Here is a 24878-nt window from a genome sequence, read left to right as displayed (position 1 = left end):
TTATATAGGAAACTGTGATCTGTATAAATTACTCAGCCCTTTGACACGAGATCATTGGATGAGAGAGAGTATAAATGTAATATACAGCTATACTCAGTGCTTTGTTTATTGTGTTCTAGGGGATTTGAATTCCGACAAGTATGTTTTTATGTGGGCAATCAAACAACTATTCGATAATCAATCTACATTTGGTCTGTTAAGTTTAAAGTGATTGTTTTTTGCTCTTTTACTGTGATAATATATAATTATCGTTAAAGTGAAAATAACTGTAAACATAATCAATAAGTCAATATGATAATCAGAGAATAAGAGAGAGAGAGAGAGAGTGAGTGGGTGTAACAGCAGGCAGCTTTTTGTTCAGCTCTCTCAGTCATGCCAGCTGAATGAGTCAGTCCCAGTTGATTTTTAATGACAACAGGCGCCGGCGATTTTACCTCTTGTTGTTCCCATATAAAATCCTTTGTGCTGCGGACTTTTAGCTGATTTCAATAACAACAATGTCAGAGGACAGTGCTATTTGTGGAGGCATAAGCCAACTGGATGGCCAGAACCGTGAAGAGGCAATTCAGCTTCTGAATTCCACACTGGCCAAACTGAACGAACTAAATGGGCTTGGTTATCAGTGAGTAATTCTCTTTTTCAATTCCAAGTATGATTTAACCAACAAGTATTTCTTTACCTTGCAGAGCAATCGAGGTGGTTTCTGTCACTGGTCAAGTGGTGGCTGGCATGCTATATGTCTATCAAGTTAAGCTGATGAAGGGAAACTCTACCGCACAGTGCAGTGTGAAGATTTGGTCACAGCCCTGGCTCAAATCGAACGGCACAAATATCAAAATTAAAGTCGAGGGCGATAGCAAAGAAGAGGAATATACGTTCTAGTCAAAAATGTGTTGACTGAGTTTTTAAGTATCGAATAATGTTTAGAAGGGTTTCCTAAGACGTCTTTTTTTCACATTGCGGTACAATGTTTCGTGTATGTAATTGCATTATGTTCATTCCAATTAATAAATATATCGACAATCTTATTTCTCCCTTGACAAGAGCCTACCAGGTTTGGCTCAGTTCCTGGTCATCTCCGGTGCATTGAATTTTGATATTGGTGCCGTTCTCTGTAAGCCAGGGCTGTGTCCAGATCTTGATAGTGCAATCCTTGCCAGCCTGGTCGCCATGAGCGAGTTCCACTTGGAATGTATTCAAGGTCCCGGCCACAGTTTGACCCTTCACTGAAGTAACTTTAGTAACTCTGTGGACAATTGTCATAAATATTTAAGTATAGGCAAAATATGTTTCTAATGTTCACCCACTTGTAGCTTGGTCCATTGCCAGTTACCAGTTTGGTCAGAGATGCGTCCAATAGGTCCAAGGCTTCTTTTCTACTATCGCCGCTCAATTCCTTGGCAGCACCTCGTGGTGTCAGGCTCACACCACGACCGAAGGCTCCCAGACTCAAGAGGATCACACACAATAAATAAAAAGCTTTAGAGCTATACATCATTTTATACAATTATAGAACTGAAACTGATTGAATTCCAACAGATCTAGCTCAATTTATACCCAAAATCTTATCTATTTTTGGGAATTTAAATTTGCCACAAAATTATTAATCTCGCAATTTTTGTCCTCCCCCTTTATTAAGTTTAAATTTGTAAACAATGATAATGAAACAATTTGAATTAGATTATTAAATACAGTCACAAAATCTCTGACTACGAAGAGATTGCTTAGTCCAAATGCATTATGCATTATAAAAAGTCTATAAAATATAATTTCTTATCATATTTGTTTCGTTTTGTGAGATCGAAAACTGGTTTTGGGATTTGATTTCATATTCTATTTTAAATTTCCACCCAGTTCTAATCAAGTGTAGAGTTCACGAGATCTGTAGAAATTGATTTCCATATTTAAATATTCAGAATCTACTATTAGCATATAAATTATCGTCTAGCCCCATAGCATACACACACACACAGGGATGCCAACAGATAGAGAATTTCCATGGGTATATAAGTGAGAGGTATTCGCTCTGTGACTTCAGTTTATTCAGCGCTGATGTACCTCACACATCACCTTCAACTATGATGGCCTTTAAAGTTTTCGTTTTGCTCATGGGCTTGATTGCCCTCACCCAAGCCGAGGACGCACCTGTTCTTGGTGGAGTCAGTGAATTATCTGGGGATTCGAGGAAAGAAGCTCTTGCACTTCTGGACACCACATTGGCCAAATTGGCCACTGGAGATGGACCCAGTTACAAGTGAGTGGAAAAAAACAATTTATTCGAGGTTGATTTATATTTTACTCTATATCTCACTCTGCAGACCTGTTAAGGTGACTTCAGTGACGGGTCAAGTGGTGTCCGGTAGCTTGAATACCTACGAAGTGGAGTTGACCAACGGCGATGAGCCCAGCAAGGCATGCACCGTGAAGATTTGGACTCAGAGTTGGCTGAAGGAGAATGGCACCAACATCAAAATCAAATGTGCCGGAGATGACAAAGAGCTCGATCAGACCTGGTAGAAAATAAAGACAAAGATCGCAAAATGCAAAATAAATGGAACATTTCGTACATACTTTTCTTTCCACTGGCATGAGATAAGACCCAGAGACTAAGCCAGCTGTTCAATCAGAGATTGGGATCATGAGTTAAACAGTCACAACTTTGACAGTTTTAATTGGTTTTGCTTTATTTGAAAAGCTGTTTATTTACTTTACTTTCAGTAGGCTCCCTTAGAGTAATCTCTATTTATATTTCGGCTCTGATGACTAGGTTTAAAACCTCAACTCAGATGTGACTACGGTTATCACATTACATGATTCCAAATGAAATTGTCGACCCACACTAATTAGTTTCCAACAATTGAGTTGGTTTGCGTAATTAATTAACTGAGTAATTTTCCACCGATAAGATGATGAGAATGAAAAAGTGGTAGGGGAACCACCGCCCTCTATTAAAAGCTGTTTAACAGCAAAAACAAAACAAAACAAACAAGCAGAAAAAGCTCAAAGTCAAAGTCATATCTGAATATTCATACATCATCTATAACTAAACAATTCACTTTGACAATATTAGTATTGTTTATTAGAATATATACAAGCTTCTTCTATGTATAAGTATGTATACTGGCATTGTTTTGTTTGATAACTGCAAATAGTAAATGCTAACAAATTTCCATCACCTCTTGTGGTTTGACACTTATTCAGTAACTTAACATACTCAGGAATTTCTTACTTCTGAGACTGTACCAGATCTAGAAACTTATGATGTTTTTGGGATTTTATTTAAATTTAGTCAAGTATTAAAAAGATAAGAGTTCTAATTACTGGATTATCGGCTAGTGGGACATTAATTTGCCTTCTTTATCTCAATTTGCTAGAACTCCTGACCTGGGCAAACTTATTCAAAGTAATTATTATATAGTATATGTATATTATGTGGTTAGGTTCATAATGTGATTATTAAGCTATAGAAAGACGTTCAAAGATCTCGGATTATTAATTCGTTTCAGGTTATGAGATTTCTCTCATACATATGTACACACAAGTTTAAGACGCACAGTGGTTTATTTCGTTTAAGTTTAGATGGGTGCCTCTTTTAGAATTAGTATATAATACAATTGTCTAGCTATAAGGGTGTATGAGGAGAGAGTTGTTTGTCCTCTTGTTATGTTATAGTTTTAGTATTTGAGCTCTGTTCAGAAAAAAACTCTTATCTCAGAATTTATTGTAAAATAATTCATTAATCAAGAACCTATCCATAAAAGCCGGTATCCCAACTTTTAATGAGCAGCAACCCACTGTGCGACAAAGATTGCTCAAGAATAGATGAGCGCAAACGTAAATGATGATATAGTCATTCTCCTCTCGGACTCTATAAAAGCGGCCACTTCTCCTACATTAAGCATTCAGTGTGAAAAAGCTCTTTGTGAGACGTGTTTAAAGAAGGCAAATCCATTCAATCTTGGGAAAACAAAATGTTTGCCGTGAAAGTGATCTTTGTTTTGGCTCTGGCCCTTCTTGTGGCGGCCGATAACGTAAGCATTTTTGATAATGGGAAAGGTTCAATGATTTGTATGTCCTTGGTATCGTATACTTGTAGATTCCCGGTGGCATTAGTAAATTGGAAGGTGACAGGCTGAAAGAAGCCGAGGAGACTCTTAAAAACTCTCTATCAAAATTGTCCAGTGGCGATGGCCCCAGTTACAAGTGAGTCGAATCGTCTAATGAAATAACAGCAAACATCTGAACTAACGTTAATTTCTATGCAGATTGGGTAAAATCATTTCGGCCACCCATCAAGTTGTCGCAGGTAGCAAATACGTCTTTGAAGTGGAACTGATTGATGGTGAGAGCAAGACCAAGCAGTGCAATGTCGAGATCTGGTCCAGACCCTGGTTGCCAAATGGCATTGAAGTCACTTTCAATTGTCCACCAGAACCCCAAGTAGTGAAAAGTCACAGTGCCTAAAGAAAAGCATCGGACGATTTCTTCTCCTCTCCCATGACATTGAAATAAAGTTTGCATTCGCAGTCAGACAACGAAAAGATTCTAACCACTTGAGGGCGGGGCCAAAGGCGTTACTTAATTAGTTACTTAGGCGACAACTAAAAGATGATGTCAACAAATAAACGTCTCACACTCACTCACTCACACACACACACACACTTACAAGGCTGATTGGAACTGGTTTAATTAACCAAATCCGATCAACAACAATAATATTTATTTATAGCAAAACATATAACTTTTTCGTTCTCTTAATCGGTGCAAAGAGAAAAAGAAGAGTTAAGGATTAGTTAAAATTCTCCAAAATTTTCTCCCCATGCCTATGTATAAAACTTTAGAAATTTAGAAGATCGCCAAACTTTTGAAGAGTTCTTAAATATCCCTTTTAGCTGCTTTTAATGCCAATATTCAATGGGTATTAAATTTTTTATAAAGTCTAAAATATATAAACCGATTCGCAAGCCAGTTTTATAACAAAGTCGTGATCAATACCTGTTAAAATTGTCCAAAAATCGGCTGTAAACTTTTTTGATTAAAGCTTTAAGTAGTGTAACATTAGGCTATAACTTTTTGAAATCGTTAAGGAATTGAGTGAATTAGAGATGTAAGATTTATGGGAATTTGAAACTTCGATCTTTCGTCGCTGTTCTTTCTGGTAACGATGGGGTATTGAGGGCTTCTGGCTGCTACACAATCTGCCTCACTGGCATTTGCCGCATCGGTGCAATCCGTGCAATCAGTTATCTTCTCTCTTCATCTCTCACATAGAATATGGCCAAAATCATGGCACATTCGAGAACTAATACCCTGACTTTCATAATTGCGGATTATCGACAGATGATGAACCAAATCGCACAACTTTCAGTGCTTTTATACCGAAACAGTTCTATTTGCCCCAATATTTACTCAGTTGGCTTTAAATTATGTTTGGTCTAGTTCAATTAATTTTTGAATATTATCAAAAATTTGCTAAAACAATATTTACAAACGAAACACAGTCAATATTTTAGAAGGCACGCGCTAAGAATTCTTCTTAGGGGGCTTGGCTTACTAGCCAACTTACTAGTTGGTCTGCCTTGGTATAAATTTACACAGAATTTTAGATAAAGCCAAAATGGCACTGACATTCATGATCGAGAAATAAAAACAAATTTGACAACATTTCGTATTGGTTTTATTTGCTTGCATATTTACGCAGTTGGCTTTAAATTTATGTTTTATTTTGGTCGCTTCTTCTTATTAATTTCGATTATCATATAAAAAGATGTCGCTACCAATATTTACTAAACAAATGCGTCAATCTCATAGAAGATACGTCTGCCAATCTAGCCAAATTGGAAACTGTTAAAGCAGATTAATAATCGAAAACTAATCGTAATGACTAAGTGCTTTCAAAAAACGATTTTTTGATTTCGCTTCGGAGTTTTCTTTTTCGCTATTCCCAATGCATTTATTCAAATAAGAAAGTTATTGTTTAGCTTTTTGTTTAAGTATTCCTAATAAAATTGGAATACTAATCGTCTATTGATAAGAAACTAACTAATAGTTTATAGTAAAGATATTAATATATTTTTGATCAGAACTATAGATTATTCCCAGCCAATTTAGGCTAAGTTTGAAAAAGTTAAGTTCATGGATGATTATTCGCAGGCAGATTTTAATGCACTTGAGAATAATATTTTCGTATCATATAAAAATCGATTGCCCAAGATACTTTTTAGGACTTTGTGATTATTTGATATAAGAAATGAATGAATCGAAAAAAATGAAACAACTTATTGATTAATGCGTCTTAGGTTTATTATTTATTTCCATTTCGTTTAATTCTTCACAACAATTTTAGTTTTAAGCTGATCAATTAATCAGATCGGTTGTTCCTCCTGTTGCGATTCCTCCTCCTCCTGGCGGCCCTCCTGCGTCTTTGTGCCCGCTGGCGACGCCTGGCACGTCTCCTTCTGGCTGCGGTGTTGCTATTGCTATTGCTGCTGCTGGGGCTGGAGGGGCTAGTGTCAGAGTTACCTGAATTACTAGAGCTGGGCTCTGTGTTCGAAGGAGAAGCCTCGGTGGATGATGCATTAGCATCGGTTGGGGCAGTTGTCGGGGTTGCTGAAGCTCCAGACTCTGTGGTTGTCGTTGTTGTCGTGGTGGTAGTTACACAATCTGCCTCACTGGCATTGGCCGCTTCGGTACAATCCGTGCAGTCGGTTGTCACGGTAGCGGAACAGGCCACGGCATCGGCTTCTCTCACATAGAGTATGGCTAGAAGGGTGAAACCCAGAATTAATGTTGAAACTCGCATCTTGATCAGGTTGTAGCTGATGGTCGATGATGATGATGAATTAGTGGCAGGTGCTCTGCTTTTTATACCCAATTTTCTTCTGCCAGTCAGCTGTGGCAATAGAAAGGTTCATCCAATAATATATTAAACCTTCATATTCAAATAAATAGCTATTCTTTCAGAGAACAATTTTTGATGGATATAGTTTTTGTTTATTAAAATCAATATTTGATTAGCTGTTTCAATCGAAACTCAACGCACATCTTTGTATTAAACAGAAGATCTCCGAGCTGTGCCATCTTACACCTTTTCGCAATAAGCTGACGACTATGAAACTTTATTCCGTATTGCTTCTGCAATTCTGTTGCCTACTTTGTGGCAAAATATCTCAATATATTTCTCTTTGCTCGGACTTGAATCCTGGTAACTATTAAGCTTCTTTAAGTGGTATCTTCGCTTACCATTTTCTAAATACATTTGAGTCATTGAGTATAATGTTCATATTATTTATTTATTTTTTTACATTTCACCAAAAGTTGTAATTTTTGAAGTTTTAAGAAACATTTGCAATTGTCGGGAAATTTTGCCACATACATAGATCGTTTATCCCCTGTTTTTGCGTGTTCTTCGCCTTCGATTTCTCCTTTTCTCTCTGTTTGCTACTCTTCGTGCCTTTGCTTTTGATTTCTTAGCTTGCCGCTTAGCTTTTTGAGCCCTATTTTTCAATGCAGTTTGCTCTGATTTCAAAGTGTTGATTTCCGCTGTAAGTTCGGCCGTTTGCGAAGTCGAGGTACTGGATTCAACGGAAGAAGTTTCAGAGCTTGAGCTGGGAGTTGCATCGGTAGAAGAGGAGCTCGCAGTGCTTGAAGTGGTGGTGGTCGTGGTGGTGGTGCTAGAGCTGCTGCTAGTGCCTGTAGTGGACTGCCCCATTGCCAAAATTATGCTTATCAAGCATATGGCTAGAACACTCCAAATCGTAACGGCTTTCATCTCTCTCAAGGTATTCGAAACGGATGATATTCTGGCCTAAAGTGCGCCGCCTTTTATACCATTTGCAATCTATTTGCACAAGATGCCCCCATCATTTTGTTTAAATAAATGCAGCTTTTGTTTGATTTTTGAATCAATAGAAAACATTGCAACAAATGTTATTTAATTTGTTTTTACTTAAATTTGACAAAATTATATATTTTCTCTACAATTAAAAAAAGTCAACACTGGCCAACAGAAATATCAGGTTGATCGATCTTGTTAATCATTAAATTTAATCGATAAATAAGCGAATTGAATCTCCTAGTTTTTTTAACAATTTCTTTAACTAAGTTTTGTTATCGAAATTTTTTGTGTTTTGTAAGACTTTTTAATACGAAAGACTTCTCACTCAGCCACCCACGAGATGTCCCCGTCGTTTTGTTTGCATAAATGCAGCTGTCGTTTAATTTTCGACTCAACTGTAGACAATTTCCCCCAAAACAATATAAAAATGTTTGTCTATTCTTGGAAGTCCACTCTGCGTATACGCGATTATGTATCAAATTTCGTAACTAAAGCTTAGAAACTCAATAGGAATTCAAGTTGTCTTATAACTTTTATTTTAAGTCGGCAAAGGCAGTATTTTAGTCACTTGACTAGTTGTATCTTAATTAATATCGAAAGGTTAAATTTTCAGTAAAAATAAAAGTAAGTAGAGAAGTTTTTTATTTAGATAACCCCTGCATAGAATTAAAATTTTAATTGGATACAATACTTTCATGTAGCCAAGTCTCCCATAATTACAAATGTTAAACAAAGAAATATGCGTATATCTGTTTTTTATTTAATTGCACAAACTAGAATTCAGCCAATAATCACATTAACTTTCTTTGAATTTTTGTTTCCTTTTCTGAAATTGATCCTTCTCCTGTTAGCACTTCGATTAACATATATACGATATCGCCTTGTGTACTTTAGGTCTTTGATACGAAACCTTTTCTTTTTTGCTTTGGATTTTGATGTCTTTGCTGTGGTGGCGGTTAAGGATGATGTTGTTGCTTCAGTGGTTGTTGTTGTTGTTGTGGTTGTAGTGGTAGTTGTGCTTGTCGTGGTTGTTGTTGTTGTTGTGCAGTCTGCATTATCGCTATTTGCGGCAACGCTGCAATCCGTGCAGTCAGTTGTGACAGTGGCCGAACATGCCACAGCGTCGCCATCTCTCACATAGAATATGGCCAAAACGATGGCACATTCGAGAATTAAGGCACTGACTTTCATAATTGCGGATGATCGACGGATAGCAGCAAACTCATCAACATTCAGCCCTTTTATACCGAATCGTCTATCGTTCGTGGTTACATATTTACGCAGTTGGCCTTAAATTTTGTGTATGGCATTCTTGGAGTCTTATTTGATCTAGTTCAATAAATTTGAATTTTTTCGCAATAACATTTTTTCTCAAATAATATTTGTTAAACGAATTTGTTAATTTCATAAGAAGCTCCCGTATATAAATCGCCGTAAAAGCAGCTTTGATGGTTAATTGTATGTGGTTCATCGCTGAGGATAATGCGATCGGAAAAATAAACCTTGAAACTATATAGGTAGAAGTTGGAGACTCGCTAAGGTGAAGATTTTTAAAATGGATTTCTCGACAACCAAGTCAGTCTAAAAGAAGCTTCTGGCACTTGGTGTTTTAACATGAACATAGAGACCAACAGCAAATGGTTATATGGCTCTAATTTTTCCGACCTGTTGACAGAACTGCTTGGTGTGGATGATTTCTAAAGCAAAAACGACTCCTTTTATACCAATTTGAAGAATTTACATAGATCTCAAGATAACTTGTGTCTAATTCTAATTCTAAACAGAAGACTTCTTAAAGCTTTTTTTACAGATGGTCCACATAATATAAGAGGAAATTCCAACGCCTACAAACTTTTGTTGTTAGAAGTTCACTCTCTATTTTGTTTTTTTTAAATTTTTTGCTATGTTTTGTTTGTTTTAGCGTGAGATTTTTATTGGGTTTGCATGATGAGCTTTTCGCTTATTGTATTATTGTCATTATTTTCTGTTTTAATTATTATGACGTCAGTGCTACTAACTTTTGACTACGAAGCGAAGCGAGAACAATGGAAGTGTAAATGAATATGGAAATATTTTCCAAACTTCAATGCGACTGACCATTTGGTTTCGAGTGATTCTCTAGTCAGTTGAACCTGATCACTGCTTGGATTAACAATGAGACTAACTATAACGCTTTATTTATATATCATATTAGTTTTATTCACTGGACAGGTGGTAAGTTGAAGTGAAACATGTACAAATCTAGGTAAATAAACCTCTTCTCAATTTCTCGATAGCTGTCAATATGTATACCACCGAATCATTGCATAGAAGATGTAAGTATATCCATTATTAAATCTTAATTTAGATATTTCCTTAACAACTTTCTTTTACTCTTAATTGAAGATGGAAGCAGCCGATGCAGTGGAACGCTTTGATTATGTTCGCAACAAGTATGAGGAGGTGGAAATGAAAATTACCGGCGAGCCTGTTGGGTGAGTTACACATTGCACTGGCAATGGACAATGATTTAGAGTTTTCCCCTTATAAACAACAGTTTGCAAGGGAAGTTGGTAACCCATGGCGACATAGAGGAGCAGCATATAGTGTTTCAGTACATGGACAACACTCCACATGACATTATCCAGACGTGCGCATTTGTGGTTACCAATGCGCCCGGTCAATGTGAATCGATTCAGACATTTTGTTCGGGATTTCTAAGCCGCATGCCGCGTCCTCTGCTGGAGCGGAAGCCATTGACCGTTTGTGAGGACGGGGTACGTGAAACGGAAGCGGAAACCGAAGCCACCGCAGAGACAGAGAACGATGACAGTGAGGGCCTGGGTGAAACAACAGCGGAAACATTGCCATCTCAGCAGGAACAGCAGGACACCAAATTGACCAGAGACAGTGAATTAATTTGACTCCAATTCGAAAGACAATTTCTAATTGCTAGCCTAAATGTATGCTCTAATAAATTTTCTTCTGATCAGCTGGCACAAACATTTTGCTTTGGGTCTAATCAATGGCAGCAACATCTGTTGGATATGCCAAGGCTATGTCTTTTGTTTTTTAATAGCGCCTGCGCTGATTTTCAAAAAGAGACTACCAAACACTCGAAAGAGTATTGTGGTTTAACTTTGTAAATCTAAAATAGTAAACTTATACTTGTGTACTTGTGAAGCAGTTCTTCTTTAAAGAATTTAAATTTATGGCAGAACGTTGAATTATTTCACTAGATGGATATTCAATGACATCTCAAAAAACGTGAGAGAAGAATCAACAGCATTTCGTAAAAATTAAGAGAATCCCTTTTCCGTTTGTTATTTATTTTACCAATTCATCATGGTTTCTTCTGTGCGGGCTAAGAATGCAGACCAACTAAATGGAAGTTGTAAACAATTTGAAATTCAAAAATTTCTTGCATTAACCAACACTAGAGCCAAGTGCCAACCCCAATTACATACATATGTGCTCCCCATAATGTAGGCGGAGAGTACTCAACACCAAGAGAGCGAGAGAGCGTGTGTAAGTAAATGGCGTGCGTCAAATAACTGTAAACAAAGCGAAAGCACAGCTGCTGCTGCTGCTGCCGCTGCACTGTGGGACGCCAAGCCGTTTTTTGAGCACTTTATTCAAAAATGTATGATTAATAATAATTTCCAGTCTCATTACATTGCGCGAGGTAATAAATATATTTTGCAATTATTTTTAGAGAAAATGGGCGTGGCATCTCGTGGCATAGTACAAGCCCGACTTTTTCAATTGCATCTACAGTTTTATCAATAAGGTTCTTCTTTCAAAAGTTATATACACGCAAAGTCAAGCAACAATTTGCAATAAACGAAAGTGTTGAAAAAATTTAAAAAAGCAAGTATGCAAAAATATGCATTGATGTTCTATCTATAAAGTGGCATCAAAACATTTAACTGTTAAAAATTGACTTAAGTGCTCAAAAAACGGCTCGGCGTCCCTATGTGCGCTGTCGCTGCCATAGCCACTGCTGATTTTACTGCTATCGCTGCTGCTGCTGCTGCCGTATCAGTTGATGCCTGGGCGCCAAAGCCAACTGGAGCAACGCATCTAAGCTAGGCCAAGCAGCTCCATGCGAGCTACGAGCTGCAAACTATAACCAAAAGAGAGCCGGCGCTTGAAATTTTACGAGTATTCTGCCGCTGCCGCTGCCTCTGTCTCTGTCGCCCCCTCGCCAACTGCAGCAACCGAATTTGTTATGATGAGAGTGAGAGCGTAAATTTCTGTGGGAGCGTGGGCGTGTGTGTGTATGTTTTTTGGCGACACAGTCCAGGCACCAGGCAGAGAATTCCGTTACTCAGGTTCTCAGTGTTAAAGTTGTCGTCGTGCTGTGCAAAACTCGTGGGCCGTGTGTCTGTCGGGCTAGTGACCGCCCCACAAAAATAAAAAACCGTCCCGACCCGCCGCCCCCCTTCTCCAATCTATATTTGCTACGCTCACCAAAGACAGTGCGTGCGCGCGTGTTGTGGAATCGAAATTTTGCCGCCGGTTGTAATAAAAGAAAAAGAAGAAAATAAAAAAAACAAGTGAAAAGGAAAGCAAAGGAAAGGCCAAATGTAAAGACAAGGCAACTAATGTTTTTGCATAATACTTTCTTTGCAGGACTCAAAATCAAAAATCAAAGAACCAAAAACAAAACAAACATTAGACAAACAAAAATAACCAAAGTAAAATATAAATTAAACAAATTAGTTAATCATCTGTAGGTATGTTTCTGTCAAGTGCAGTGCAAAGCAATTTGCCATTTGCTGTTATTTCTAATAAGCACCCAACAATAATACAAACACACAAACACAAATACATTTCTATATATGTATGTATGTATGTGCATAAGCAGTTTACCGTTATCGCAGCAGCATTAGCGCGTGTTATCAGTCAATGCGAAACGAGACAAAAACACAAAACGCGTAAAAACAAAAACAAAAAAATAAATATAACAACAAAATTGCAAATGCATGTAAATGCTAAAGTGTTCATGTGTTTGTCTGTGTGTGTGTGTGTGTGTGTGTGTGTGTGCTTTCAGCTCAGCTGAGTGTTGAGTGGGTAAACAAATTCAACCAAAAACCAAATACAAATACAAAACACACATACACGCAGACCGAGAAATACACAAATTAGTCGTAACCCCCTTTCCGATCCCTTCATCTCCTTCCTTCTAGCACATACCCTAATATTCAACCTATCTATAACCCACCTAAAAGCCCAATGTGAAAATTATAATGTTTCACCCTTGAATACTAGAACCCCACCAAAAACACACACACACGCACAGAGAGAATGTGTGTAAGCATGAGTTTAACTTTTTAGCAACTTTTTTGCTTCCAAAATAATATAAATAAAAAATTGAGCGCAAAAAAAAAAGAAAACTTTGCTCTAACGTGTAATTTCTAAAGCAAATTACTTCAAAGTTAGTCGTTTGCAAGCATTTTCCCGCTTTTCGCGCGCTCACTTACAATTTTCCTTTGGCTGGCTTTTTCTTTCGTCTAAGTATGTGTGTGCGTGTATGTGTCAGCCTTAGTCAAAGTGTCTGTGAAATCCATTAAGTTTTGTTTTCTTTTTATGAACAGCATGGCCTATATCAACTTGCTTAGCCCCTCCATCGCCTCAACCCCAACCATTAGCTAGAAGCTCCCCCTCTTTCGGCCAAACAATCATCCACCTTAATACAACTGTCACAAGTCTTTTTATTTTTTTCCACACTTCTCTCCCCTGTCTTCGCGTGTTAGGGCAAAAGAATTGTTTTGAAAAAATGCTGCCAAATTTATTGACTTATTTTTTATATTTTTTTTTCATCTGTTTTTGTTTCTCTCTTTTTTTTTGTATTATCCGGCTTTATCGGCTGTTTTGTTATTGCCCCAATTCGTCTAATGTAGAACGTGACATTCTTATTGAACTCAAGTAGAAATTACTAAACTAAAGAGAGACCAAGCAACAAAAAAAACTTTAAAAGAGAAGTTTAGTATAAGATTGAACTGTGTTTGGGATATGATATATTAACATAAATAATCAACCAAATTTTACAAATCGAAATTTGTGATCTAGCAGAGTATTCTGATTCCAACTAAGGCTTATTGGCTTAAGAATTCTTTTAGATCCATTGTATTAGGTTAAGTTCAGTTCATACAATGTACTAAGTACAATTAAAGATAAAAGAAGTTACACTTGAAACGGTGTACCCTTGGCTAAGCTAAGCCACATTACAGTTCTCGCGAAATTTACCTTTTTATCACCAGTTGGAAGGGTTAAGGTCGCGCGGATTTATTAAAGGACCTGTTTCGGTAAGGTCCATTCTACTTTTTCTCTTTTTGTGCTTTTGTGTTTTGTGCGGTATAAATAGCTGCCTGGCGATTTTCTCAATAGCGTTTCTCACATGCCTTTCTCACTCTTTTTGCCCCGTTGCCCCCGATTTGCGGGACCCGATACAATCCTTCGCCCGTTCAGAAACCGTGAGCCCTGCTTGGCGCAGTTTGCCTAATGTCTCGCTGTCTCTGTCCCTGTGAACTGACGTTCATTGGCTTTTCGTGGGGCCATTTGTTTTTTTGTTATTCTTCCCGTCATTCTCAGTGCCATTTGCCCCTTTGGCTTGGCTACTTCTCATTCTACTTTGCTTCCTGTGCCACTTTTTGCCACCACTTCTTGGCAGCATTTGGGTGACATACGTTCTCTATATAAACTTGATAAGTGGGTATAATCACTTGTCGCTAAAAATTTCTTGCACAACTATCCTAAAACACTAAACTATGTCTGTTTGTCTTTAGACTGGAGGCAGTGACGCTTGTTCGCAGTTAACTTTAAGGAAATTGCCGTTGTGAGCTCAACTCTTCTTTGTTCTAAAGATGAGTTCAAGCTGTTCTTAGTTCTATCACTTTAAAAAAATTAAGAAAAGGGCGAAGGCTATTCGAATGTCTAAAATTTTTTCGATTTAGACAGGTTGACTATATCATACGACACCCTTGGGACTAATCCCTCTGAATGAAAATTCGCGAGGGTATCATAAGTAAGGGACAACCGAACAAACTTAGCCTGGCACTTCGGATATCTTTTTTGTTCGTAGTTTTCTGTGTTTTGTGTGCCTCTTTTGGTTTAACCTTGTCCGTTGGTTGCTTTTATAGCCATGTCTCTTTAACTGAACCCCATTCCCTTTGTCCCAATTTTCACAAGTTTATTGTGTTACACAAATTCTTTTGGCATTCTTTGCATTTCATGTTGTTGTTTGTTATCGTTTCGCTCGGTCGTCTTGGGCATTGACCAACTTCATCTAATCAGCAATTCATTTATTAAAACGCCTCACAGTTCTATGGCCCATGGTCAGAGCATTTTATTCTGGTTTATTGATTCCACTCTGAGAGTCTGCGAATGAAAGGAAAACAGAGAGTGGGAGGGAGAAAGGAATTGAGATAAAACTGACACTAATTCGTTTTCGTGTGTCCAAAATTATTGCCAAAGATATATAGCCAAGACCATTTAATTACATTTGATATTGTATCCTTCTTTCTTTTCCTTTGCTTTTTTGGATGAATTTGCTTTGAATAATTTAATATGCTTACCAGATTCTGGTCAGTAGTTATTTTCAATTGAATCTTTAATTAAAATAAAATCTCATTTTAATGTTGTTTTTTCTCTTTCTTTGCAGTTATCATAAAAATATAAATTGGTAAGTTGCTATAAGAAAAAGTTTATAAACTTGCTTTATGATCGCTTAAAAAAGTTGATCCACTAAACAAACTATCATTAATATTAACCCACAAAAAGAAAACAGCAGACTTTACTATCTTTTAGTTGAGAAATGCCATCAAAAGCAGATTGCCTTTTAGCCAACGTGAACTTTATCCGGGCCTTGGCCAGGAAACAACCTGCTCAATATTTTTGGGGGCAACCGTCTCGCTTGCATTCTCCTTCGTTCTCCTTAGAGTTTTAGTTGCCATTTTGTGTTCAATGGGAAAGTAGAGCAAAATATCAAAATCAACAGCGAAAAGAAGAAAAGAAGGGGAGATGAAAAACTTCATCTTTAGCCGTTTTGTGCAGCGCTTATCCGTCTTACCCACTTTGAGCCATGTTTTTCTCGCCATTCTATGTCTTTACTATTTTTTTCCTGTGCTTGTTGTTCGAGAAAAAGTTTATGCCACGTTTAGTAGTTGGCATCAGCCAGCCAGCCATTGATTCCCTCTGTTGTGGCCCGGGCACTAGCTGACTCTTGCTTTTTGGCGGAAATAACAGATAGAAGATAGAAAAAAAGTGAAATAAAAAAGCGAAGCAAAGAAGATAAAAACAAACGCAGCTTCTGCATTTGCCTGGTTCTTTGCCGGTCTCTTGGTAAAATTATTATTGTCGAAGGTTTTGTCCCAGCCAAACGAATAAATTTAGCTGAGAAGTGTTTTTTTTTTGTAAACTCACACACAGAAACAAAGCCACCCCTTCACATAGTTACATATAGATTTGTCCTGCCACCGATTTTTGGTATTATATTGTTTGGCTTTTCTATTTTTAGCCAACATTTATTTTTGGTCGATTATTTTGTTGGAAGTAAAAAACATGACTTTTGCTTTGGCTAAACCATAACCACATTGTTTGCAAACGATAATTTCCATTGATGGCTCTTAAAACATTAGCCTGGACTCGATATCGATTACGCGTGTTTGTTGTCTGTTAGAAAGTTTGAAAAAGCCACGTGGACTTGTCGCCACGTAATTATATTTTCATAGCCCAGTAAGTGGCAATTACTTATATGAAAATAAAACTAAATAAAAAAGATAATAACACATATTACGCATACGCCGCATGTGCTAGGCAAATGAGGGTGACAACTACTACTAGCACACACACACACATTATATCGGTGTAATATCGCAAGGGTTGGGTCCTTTAAGCCTAATGTTTGGCATGGGAATAGACCATGCTTACCTCATCACGATAAGCTCATTATTAACTACTAGAACTGGTTAAAATGCATTTGCAGTGTGAAAGGTGAAAAATGTCAGACTTTTATTCCTCTAATTGCTATAACCTTTTACGAAAATTAACCCTCAAATAAAAACTTTTGCTGGCCGCATCTTCCTAGAGCTAGGGGAAAACTTGACCCTTGTTTTCCAAGTTGCCAACAACGACAAATGGCTTAAAAGCGTTCGGCTTTACTACTCGTACTTATTTATGCCCTCGTCTCAGCATAATTAAATTATTCCACAAGAGTCAGTCATTGAGTTAATTTGCCAACAAGTCGACATTTTTGCTTTTGCAAACTTTCAAGTGTTTCACTGTCGTTTGTTGTCCTTAATCATCGTCATTACTAGTATATTCATAATTATCATTGACATCATTATGGTTTGGATGGTCATTTGGAAAACAAGTGCACTGTGGCCTAAAATGGTATACAACAAATATGAAAAATCGTATGATTTTTGATTAACTTGAGAGCTGAAGGAAAGGAAAGAAGATAATATAAGAAAACAAATATTAGATTTCATTAGAAAAATTGACCTAAATCTGCTAATAGAAGGTTAAAAGACTACGATATGTACATTTAAAACAGATTTTTGTCCACTGTGCGGCGACTTTAACTTTTAGCAAAAAGGATTAATTAGGATTAAAAGTGTGTGCTTGAGAGGCGGCAACAGCAGCAACAGGAAGAGCAACCAGAAATAAATAAACACAAAAAGTTGCCATTACCTTTAGCTTAACCGTTCTACTGCCAGTGCCCTTGTCACTCCCTCTGCCTCTGTGCCTGCTTCCCTTTTCTCTTCTTGGCATCCTGCAGCTGGTTAAATTGTGCGACATAAAAGAGTCAACCCAGGTTGGTCAACAATTTCAACTTGGTTGCTCCTTACTTTCGTGTTTTTTACAGTTTTACTTTTTCTTTTTGCATTGCGCATTTAATTAACATAATTGAATGTACAATATAGCAAGGTTTTTGTACTTTGTATATTTTTGTTCTGCATTTAAATGAATTAACCATAAATTGCATTTTATTACACATGAATTTGTTGGCTGCCTTTTTGATCTCTTTCATACTTGTCTCTTTCGCTCGCTCTCTCTCTCTCTCTTTCGATTGGCAGTTGCCATGGCATTAACTTCAAAGCTCAGCAGGCTCAAATTTTAACTTTTGAGGGGAACTCGACACTTCTCATCAGCCACCCACTCTCACCTCTCTCCCTTGCCTGCTCAAGCACCCATAAATCCACAAGAAAATTAAATTTTCCAATTGAATTAAAAACTGACAACACTTTACAAGTTGCCAAATTGAATTAGTTTTCAAGCATTTCTACTTTTCTACTGTATTGGCAAGAGCGACTTGAATCCTCCCTAATGGAGTTTCAAACAAAAGTGGGGAGGAAAACTTGCCGTTCGGCAATAAATCTCAATTTTTCATTAAAAACTCCAATAGAAATTATATTTAAATTGATTTCATTTTAAATGAAATTTATTGCTGACGCAAAAGCGAACTACATCCTACATATATTAGAGATATATACAAATCCATGGGAAAACACTGCAAACGAATGATAACCCTTTTTTTTGTTTGATGCTTCTTTTCTTTAATTTTTTGTATTTTTTGGTCGACCTTGCCCCCAAGCAACAACCCCACAACTACAACACACAACGACTAAAATGCCAGAGATATTAGTTAATGCTCCATTGCGGTCGCCCATGCAAAATTGTTATTATTTAGATGGTCTTTTCGTTCTGTTACTCAACCTTTTTTTATGGTAGTCCCAGAGGGTAAACGCTAGGCATTGCGCTTTAAGTCCTTGTGCCGAACTCTGAGTAAGATTTGGTTGAAAATAATGATATTATTTAATTCGACAAAGGACATATTGAATAACCGAGACCAACTTCAAGTGAATCTAATTGATTCGCTTGAAAAATAGTTCTCAATATTCAATTTGGTTCTTGTTTTAGGACTACTTTTGCTAAGGTTACATGGCTTAATGGAAAATAAAATAAACTGAGGGAGAGTATAAGTAAGTCGTATAGTTGCATACAAGAATTTGTTTAACTTGTTTTGGCTTCTAAAAAAGAGGGGAAAAAATCCCTGGCAAATTTTGGCTAAACTGCACATACATAGCATTTGTTGATCCAACAAACCGAGCGGAAAAAAACTTTTAACTATAACGGAACAAACATTCTCATACACCCACACGCGAATCCCACACACCCACATACACATCAATACACACACAGAGTTGAAAAACGGTGAGCAGAAAAGTTGAAAATTGTGAAATGTAAGCAAATTTTAGAGGCTTAGAGATGCAAAGAGATAAAATGCCCATAGAAGAGGAAAACCCAGACCCGCACACACACTTAAACTGAAACCGTGGCATAGAAAATTTCCTTATATCTAAATTTTTTTTTTTTTGAAACGCAACAGTGAGCCGCAAAAGTACACGACTTCTAAGTACATAAATGCACACGAATGTATGTTCATACATATGAATATTTTATTTAGTAAATGTGACTAAATATATATACATATAAGTATAGGCAATGCCGCAGGACCAGTCTTTTCCATGAAATCTGCAAAAGGACATATGTAGTGAGTCAGTGTATGTGTAGTTGAGTATTTGGGTGTAGAAGTGTTTGCCTGTTTGCCGGCAAGGCTCGTTTGTGTTTTGCGGTTTTGCAATTCAAGATGTGGCACAGAGACATTGCCTCCAACTCTCTCCTCCGAACCCATTGAATCCTCACTTTAAGTAAAGTCTGCTGCTGGCTTGGTCTTGGTCTTGTGGCTTTTGCTTAAGTGCCTATACTCTCAGCAGCCTCTTTCAGCCCAGTCAGTTCATACGAGTATGTGTGTATAAATGGGCTCTGTTTTGAAAGGGGGCTTATAGTTTCAAGACCATAAAAGCCAGGTATTTATCAACCAATTATCGGTTTAGATAAGTTATCTATTGTTCATTTATTGTCAATTAAGTCTCACGTTATAGAAGAACCTGACTATAACTAACGAAAACAAAACTATTTGTGCTTTTGTTTGAATATTAAAATATAGTAATCTAGTGATAATATAAGGGAGAAATGTTTTTACTCTATCATGAAATAGCTGCAGTTGCTAAATTTATACAAACTTCTAGAATTTAGAAGGAAAGAAATTTCTGTTTAACCCCTTTTTTGAGATCTCTTTCGCTGGCAACGCATCTGGGTTACCGGATGAAAGCCATAAACGATTTCTTGCTGCTTATGCTAAAAATCTATGCTACATTAGTTCGTTAGCTGGAGCACCAGGACTAGGACCAGAATTAGGACCAGCATCATCATCGTCATCAGCATGTTGTTTCTTTTGTTACATATATTCAGCATTCGTTTTGTTTTAAGGGTCATGCTGTTGATGTTGTTGTTGTTGTTGCGCTTTTGTTTTGCCCCCTTATGCTCGCATTCTCTGTGAGTGAGTGTGTGTGTGTGTATGCCACTGAAGTGCGCTTGAGGTTACCCCAGTAAGGGGCCAAGTGGTGAAAGAGGGGCATAGTGTGCAATCACAAAAGGTTTCATGCTCATGTACTGGCATTTAGCTACAGCCTAACCATATCAGAGTAACAAGACCACAAAATGATACAAAAGAGCATCAGCATAAAGCCATAAACATAAGACAAGCCCCACCCACATTTCTGCCCCCTTAAACTTGTGCTGTACTTGTACAATGTTCATGTAATTATGATGACTCCAAAGTTATGCTGTCATCCATAAGTCCTTCCCCCTCTCTCACGCCCATTCTTCATTCTCCCTTCTGCTTAGTTGTCAACAACATCTGACTTTTGTCGCCTGTTGTTGTGCCCTAAGCTTAAAATTGAATTTATATTTGATGATGAATATTTCATATTCATACGAAAAATTAGCTAGAGAATGCATTTCATTTTGTATAGCACCTGCAGCAAATGCCACAAAAAAGTAAGCAAGCGATACATTATTATAACTTTATGTTAATTAACTGTCATGTTTTAGTTTTAGACAAGTTCATTTTGCATGTTACTTTAAGCAAAAGGTTTCGAAATTGAGTGAAATCCAATTAGGAATTCAACTGCAGTTGCTATTGCCGTCGAAGAGGCAAATGATTGTATGACGACGACAATTAAAACGAAAAATCGCCGAACATCACGTATACGCCATGTGACACTAGTTTTCGTGTTTAATTACAGTTTTTATGGTCCCCTGAATGGGTACCAAGAAAAAAAAAAAAAAAACCCATTCGCGAACACATAAAAAGGGTGGCCATATCCTGGGCACTATGAGAAAAGATGAGTAACGGTCAACGCGTTCGACTGGCCGGACAAAAGGAAGTACCAACTGAAGCACATGCAATAAAAATGAAATTAATTACTTTTAGCTATACACACTCTCGCATTCATTTCCATTCCCCATCGCCATCAAAAACTATGTGAAAATATTCATAAATGGGTCAAGTGAAGCGTAGCGTGGGGGGAAACGCTATTGACAAGTTCAAGGTGGATCAAGTCGAGCTTTTAGCTTTCTTAAAGGAGTTTCGTTCAACATAAAAATAAAAGAATTATTATTGCTACTTAGTTTAGCTATAGCTAGGTAAATATACAATGTTTTTATATACATACATACATATGTGTGTGTATGTATAAAATATCGTACAATGTGCGTGGCAATAAACGTGTGCATAAATTTTCTGTGTGTTGAGTTGAGTTGTGCACGCAATGTGGCGAAGTCTTCAGGAAAAGCTATGGCGTCAGCTAACATTTGAATAACACGCACACACCCACACACACACACACCAATTCACCCACCCACACAGAACATTTTTCCAAACACATACCAATACCCGCATGTGCAGTATATACTCCTCAATTGCAATCAAAAGAAAGTGTAATTCGAAAATGAATTTGGAAATCCTTTAACTCAAATAATCCTTCTTTCATTTTATTTTGATTGAACTTACTTTGGTTGGGCTTTTCGTTAGGTTAGACTGAAATTGTTTTCAAGTCAGTTGTTGGCTTTGAGGTTGTAGAGAGACTTAATTTCGATGGTTTGCAGATCTGAGTTTGGATTTGGAGTGATCCGTCAGTTATTCACACTCGCTTAAATTATACAAATGTTCTATTTGAATGACTACTCACTGTACCTAAACAAAGTGTGCGTGTATGTTTGTGGGGGTGTTGGTGTGTGGTAGTACAATAGTTGTATGTATTTTCAGTTCACGTTCCTGTGCCGTCATTGCTGTTTGCTTTTCCATTTCACTTTGGCGCTTGTTATCGTCACTTCTGGATTCAATCAATCTTCCTTTTGGTGGCAAACAACTTTTGCACGCACAACCAACCAACGAGTGCCACACTCAGCCTGAAAAGGAGCTCAAAAAAGTAGAGAGCTCACTGCCAAGGTAGGAAAATATAGCTTTTTTTTGGATAAGGGGGGGTTGGTTGAAAATTTCTATGTTAATATTTGATTTTGCTGCCTGTCACTTTAAAGTGAGTGAGTTATTTCTGGTATTAGGCCTGTGGCATTAATTTGACAAACAAAATATTAATCTATTAGCTGATAATCGTTTCTCAATATGCAAATTTACTTGCCACAGGCCAATCATCAAGGACAATGGACAACAATGGTAAATATTGAGCTTGTCGGCATGGGTAAGGAGAAGGCAGCATGTATGTCTGGGGTAAGGTGGCAAGGACACGCAATTGGCTTGCGCAAGGATTTACTCAGAGTGTGTATGTGGGCTGTGTGTGTATGTGTGTGTGTTGATAATAGGCTCAGACAGTAAATGTTTACTGTGAGAGAAGCATACAATAAGAATCATAGGTTCCATTTCCCCATTCTCTCTCTCTCACTTTCTATGGAAAAGAAGAAAAATCACGTACTCGACTTTTGCAGTGTTGTTTTTAGAATGAGGCTATAGTTAAAGAGTTTTGCCATGTCAACTAGATACAAGTTTATTGATTTACTTTAGTCCTTTCAGTTAGTCTTAGTAAGTTGCTACAATTTCCATCATTCATGTTATATCAATATGTCAATAATATCAATATTGAAACGCATTTGCATTCACATTTTATCCCCTTTTCTTCCATTGTTACTGAAATAGTTGCCGTTGCGGTTGGTTTGGCTTGTACGTTGGTCATTTGGTTAGGCGTCCAACTGGGCGTATGAATAATTTTTCATTTCCCTTTGCCTGGCCTTGTAAGAAACGAAAAAAAATTACGAATAGAGATTTAAGGCAAAACGCACTCAAGCTGAAAAGTAAATTATTTTCAACTATTTTCTGTTATTCACATTGCCATGGAACATATTCGGCTTAAGCCAAATAATCTAAATTTGAATTTAAAACCCATTCATATTTTGCAATTTAAAATGTTAAGCTTTCTTTTATGTTGTTTGTCTATTTGTGCATTGAGTAAACAATATTTCCTAAGCCATTCACAATGATTCTTTCAAACATTTGCCCCCTCTCAAAACAATCTTCGACACAATATCCAGTTGATTGCATTCAAATCTGAAATGCAAAATGCAATTGTTCATTGATTTGTTCAGTGGCCGTTGGCATTCACTCCACATTCTTGTCGGCATCATCATCGGCATCATCATCAGCATCATCATGAATATCATCGCACATCATCTGCCGGAAACAGTTTTTGTAAAACTGTTGCCACTGGGAAAGTAAACATCTGCTAGGATAGTTATTGTTACTATGAAACAAAAACATTTATGATGAAAAAGAGGAGTGAAACTGACAGAAAGTGAATCAATTTATACTGCAATCAATTCAAAAATATATTCGAATGTACGTATATTCTTCTGATTTGTGACACGCAGAGCATTTTAATTGAATTCTGCTATCAGTACGCTTTTTGAATTTTTAACAAAACCAACTGTCTGTCTGACTGGCTGACTGACTGACTCTCTATGCCCTGTTCCTGTCCTTGTCAAGCCAAATGTCCTGACTGGCTGCTGGACTGGGATACAATAGACAAAGTAAACAGCATTCATAGGGAATGCAAAACGCACAATAAATATGCAAAACGCGAACGTTTCATATTTTTCAAAAAAAAAAAAAAAAAAACAACAACAACAAAAAAAACCAGACAAAGTTGGGGTCCGTTGCTTGGTAGCTTGACAGGATTCTCACACGCCAAGCAATGTGACAGAAGAGTGACAGCAGGATGACATCTGATTGATATGCAGATGGTGCGTGATGGGTATCCGTGTACGACTGTGGTATGTGTGTGGCGTGTGTGTTGCGTGTGTGTGTGTGCAACAGGATGTTTCAAAACAAACCACAATAAATACAACCGACATAAAAAAGAATCATGTTTAGAGCACTGATTAACCGTCAAATGCTTATGAAAGTGAACAAGATAAAACACATTCGTCACTGCAATCAAATACTTATTCTTTTTTAATGATTTCATTAACTTTAATAGATTAACCATGCCACGAGAAAACTGGTTGAAAAAAAAAGAAGAACAACTCAAATTAGCAGCCATTTAGCACGCCAACACCCAACACCCAAAGTGTCGCCCCGTCTCTCTGCCTCGCTCTTTATGTACTCGCTTCTCATGTGATTTGAATATAAACTTCTAGACAAACATAACTGCGAATTTTTTAAGTCAATAGGGAAATTAACGAGTGAACATTGCGGGGGAAATAAGCCAAGTAAAAAAAGCGACGCATTCATGCCTAAGGGGATTATTGTACATATTTTGGCTTAAAACTTGAAAACTTGGCCGTAAAAAAAGGGGAAAAGAAATGTATTGTTATCTTCTATCAGAGAGGAGACTCTTAAATGTGGAAAGAAAAGTTGCCTTTTGCTATTACAATATAACTTTTACTCTTAAGCGGCTCCAAAATAATTTTTCTTATAATATATTTCAAATGTCTTAGCGTAGCCAAAACACAATTTGTTGCATTCACAACTTAGCGTAAGCAAAAATCATTTATTTCACATACATTTACTTTGCCGCTCTGTGACATTTGGCAATTTATTTTGAAAATAAAATTTGCCACCGCTTTTCTTGGTAGCAAATTGCTTTTGATGTTTGAGTAATTCGTCAAGCAAATTGTTGCTTGCTTGACTTCGCTGCCT

General features: G+C 37.2%; 6 protein-coding genes and 1 long non-coding RNA gene across 9 annotated transcripts in view; 5 read left to right on the top strand and 2 right to left on the bottom strand.

Annotated features, from left to right (window-relative positions):
* The first annotated feature begins 52 nt into the window (after positions 1 to 52).
* Positions 53 to 1028, top strand: LOC137585618 (uncharacterized). Its single transcript, XR_011033605.1, has 2 exons — positions 53 to 622; positions 687 to 1028. It is a non-coding gene; the product is annotated as an uncharacterized lncRNA (long non-coding RNA).
* On the bottom strand, positions 705 to 1624 carry LOC137585609 (cystatin-like protein). Its single transcript, XM_068301444.1, has 2 exons — positions 1308 to 1624; positions 705 to 1246 (listed from the first exon to the last, which is right to left on the bottom strand). Exons 1-2 carry the CDS (start codon positions 1496 to 1498, stop codon positions 1048 to 1050), a joined length of 390 nt encoding a protein of 129 aa, XP_068157545.1. The 5' UTR covers positions 1499 to 1624; the 3' UTR covers positions 705 to 1047.
* Positions 1625 to 2034: 410 nt separating this feature from the next.
* On the top strand, positions 2035 to 2566 carry LOC137585610 (cystatin-like protein). Its single transcript, XM_068301445.1, has 2 exons — positions 2035 to 2254; positions 2319 to 2566. Exons 1-2 carry the CDS (start codon positions 2079 to 2081, stop codon positions 2515 to 2517), a joined length of 375 nt encoding a protein of 124 aa, XP_068157546.1. The 5' UTR covers positions 2035 to 2078; the 3' UTR covers positions 2518 to 2566.
* Positions 2567 to 3889: 1323 nt separating this feature from the next.
* Positions 3890 to 4541, top strand: LOC137585611 (sarcocystatin-A-like). Its single transcript, XM_068301447.1, has 3 exons — positions 3890 to 4031; positions 4097 to 4203; positions 4266 to 4541. The coding sequence occupies exons 1-3, from the start codon at positions 3972 to 3974 to the stop codon at positions 4462 to 4464; spliced, it is 366 nt and encodes a 121-aa protein (XP_068157548.1). The 5' UTR covers positions 3890 to 3971; the 3' UTR covers positions 4465 to 4541.
* A 1820-nt stretch (positions 4542 to 6361) lies between these two features.
* Positions 6362 to 7711, bottom strand: LOC137583934 (uncharacterized). Its single transcript, XM_068299128.1, has 2 exons — positions 7445 to 7711; positions 6362 to 6892 (listed from the first exon to the last, which is right to left on the bottom strand). Exons 1-2 carry the CDS (start codon positions 7709 to 7711, stop codon positions 6362 to 6364), a joined length of 798 nt encoding a protein of 265 aa, XP_068155229.1.
* A 2264-nt stretch (positions 7712 to 9975) lies between these two features.
* LOC137585601 (uncharacterized) lies at positions 9976 to 10813 on the top strand. Its single transcript, XM_068301434.1, has 4 exons — positions 9976 to 10051; positions 10114 to 10152; positions 10223 to 10311; positions 10374 to 10813. The coding sequence occupies exons 1-4, from the start codon at positions 9992 to 9994 to the stop codon at positions 10738 to 10740; spliced, it is 555 nt and encodes a 184-aa protein (XP_068157535.1). The 5' UTR covers positions 9976 to 9991; the 3' UTR covers positions 10741 to 10813.
* A 1066-nt stretch (positions 10814 to 11879) lies between these two features.
* Positions 11880 to 24878, top strand: part of Pde6 (phosphodiesterase 6) — a 44716-nt gene continuing 31717 nt past the window's right edge. For 2 of the 3 annotated variants that reach the window (XM_068301388.1, XM_068301386.1), the window contains exons 1-2: positions 11880 to 12555; positions 15483 to 15503. The gene's annotated coding sequence lies outside the window, so the exon portion shown is untranslated. The remainder of the gene's footprint in view (positions 12556 to 15482; positions 15504 to 24878) is intronic. The other variant, XM_068301387.1, reaches the window with a different exon arrangement.

This window comes from Drosophila tropicalis, unplaced genomic scaffold (genome assembly GCF_018151085.1).
Source record: "Drosophila tropicalis isolate 14030-0801.00 unplaced genomic scaffold, ASM1815108v1 contig_878, whole genome shotgun sequence".
NCBI classification, from domain to species: Eukaryota; Metazoa; Arthropoda; class Insecta; order Diptera; family Drosophilidae; genus Drosophila; species Drosophila tropicalis.
The sequence above is the reverse complement of the archived record's forward strand: the minus strand, read 5'-3'. Positions and strand labels throughout refer to the sequence as shown.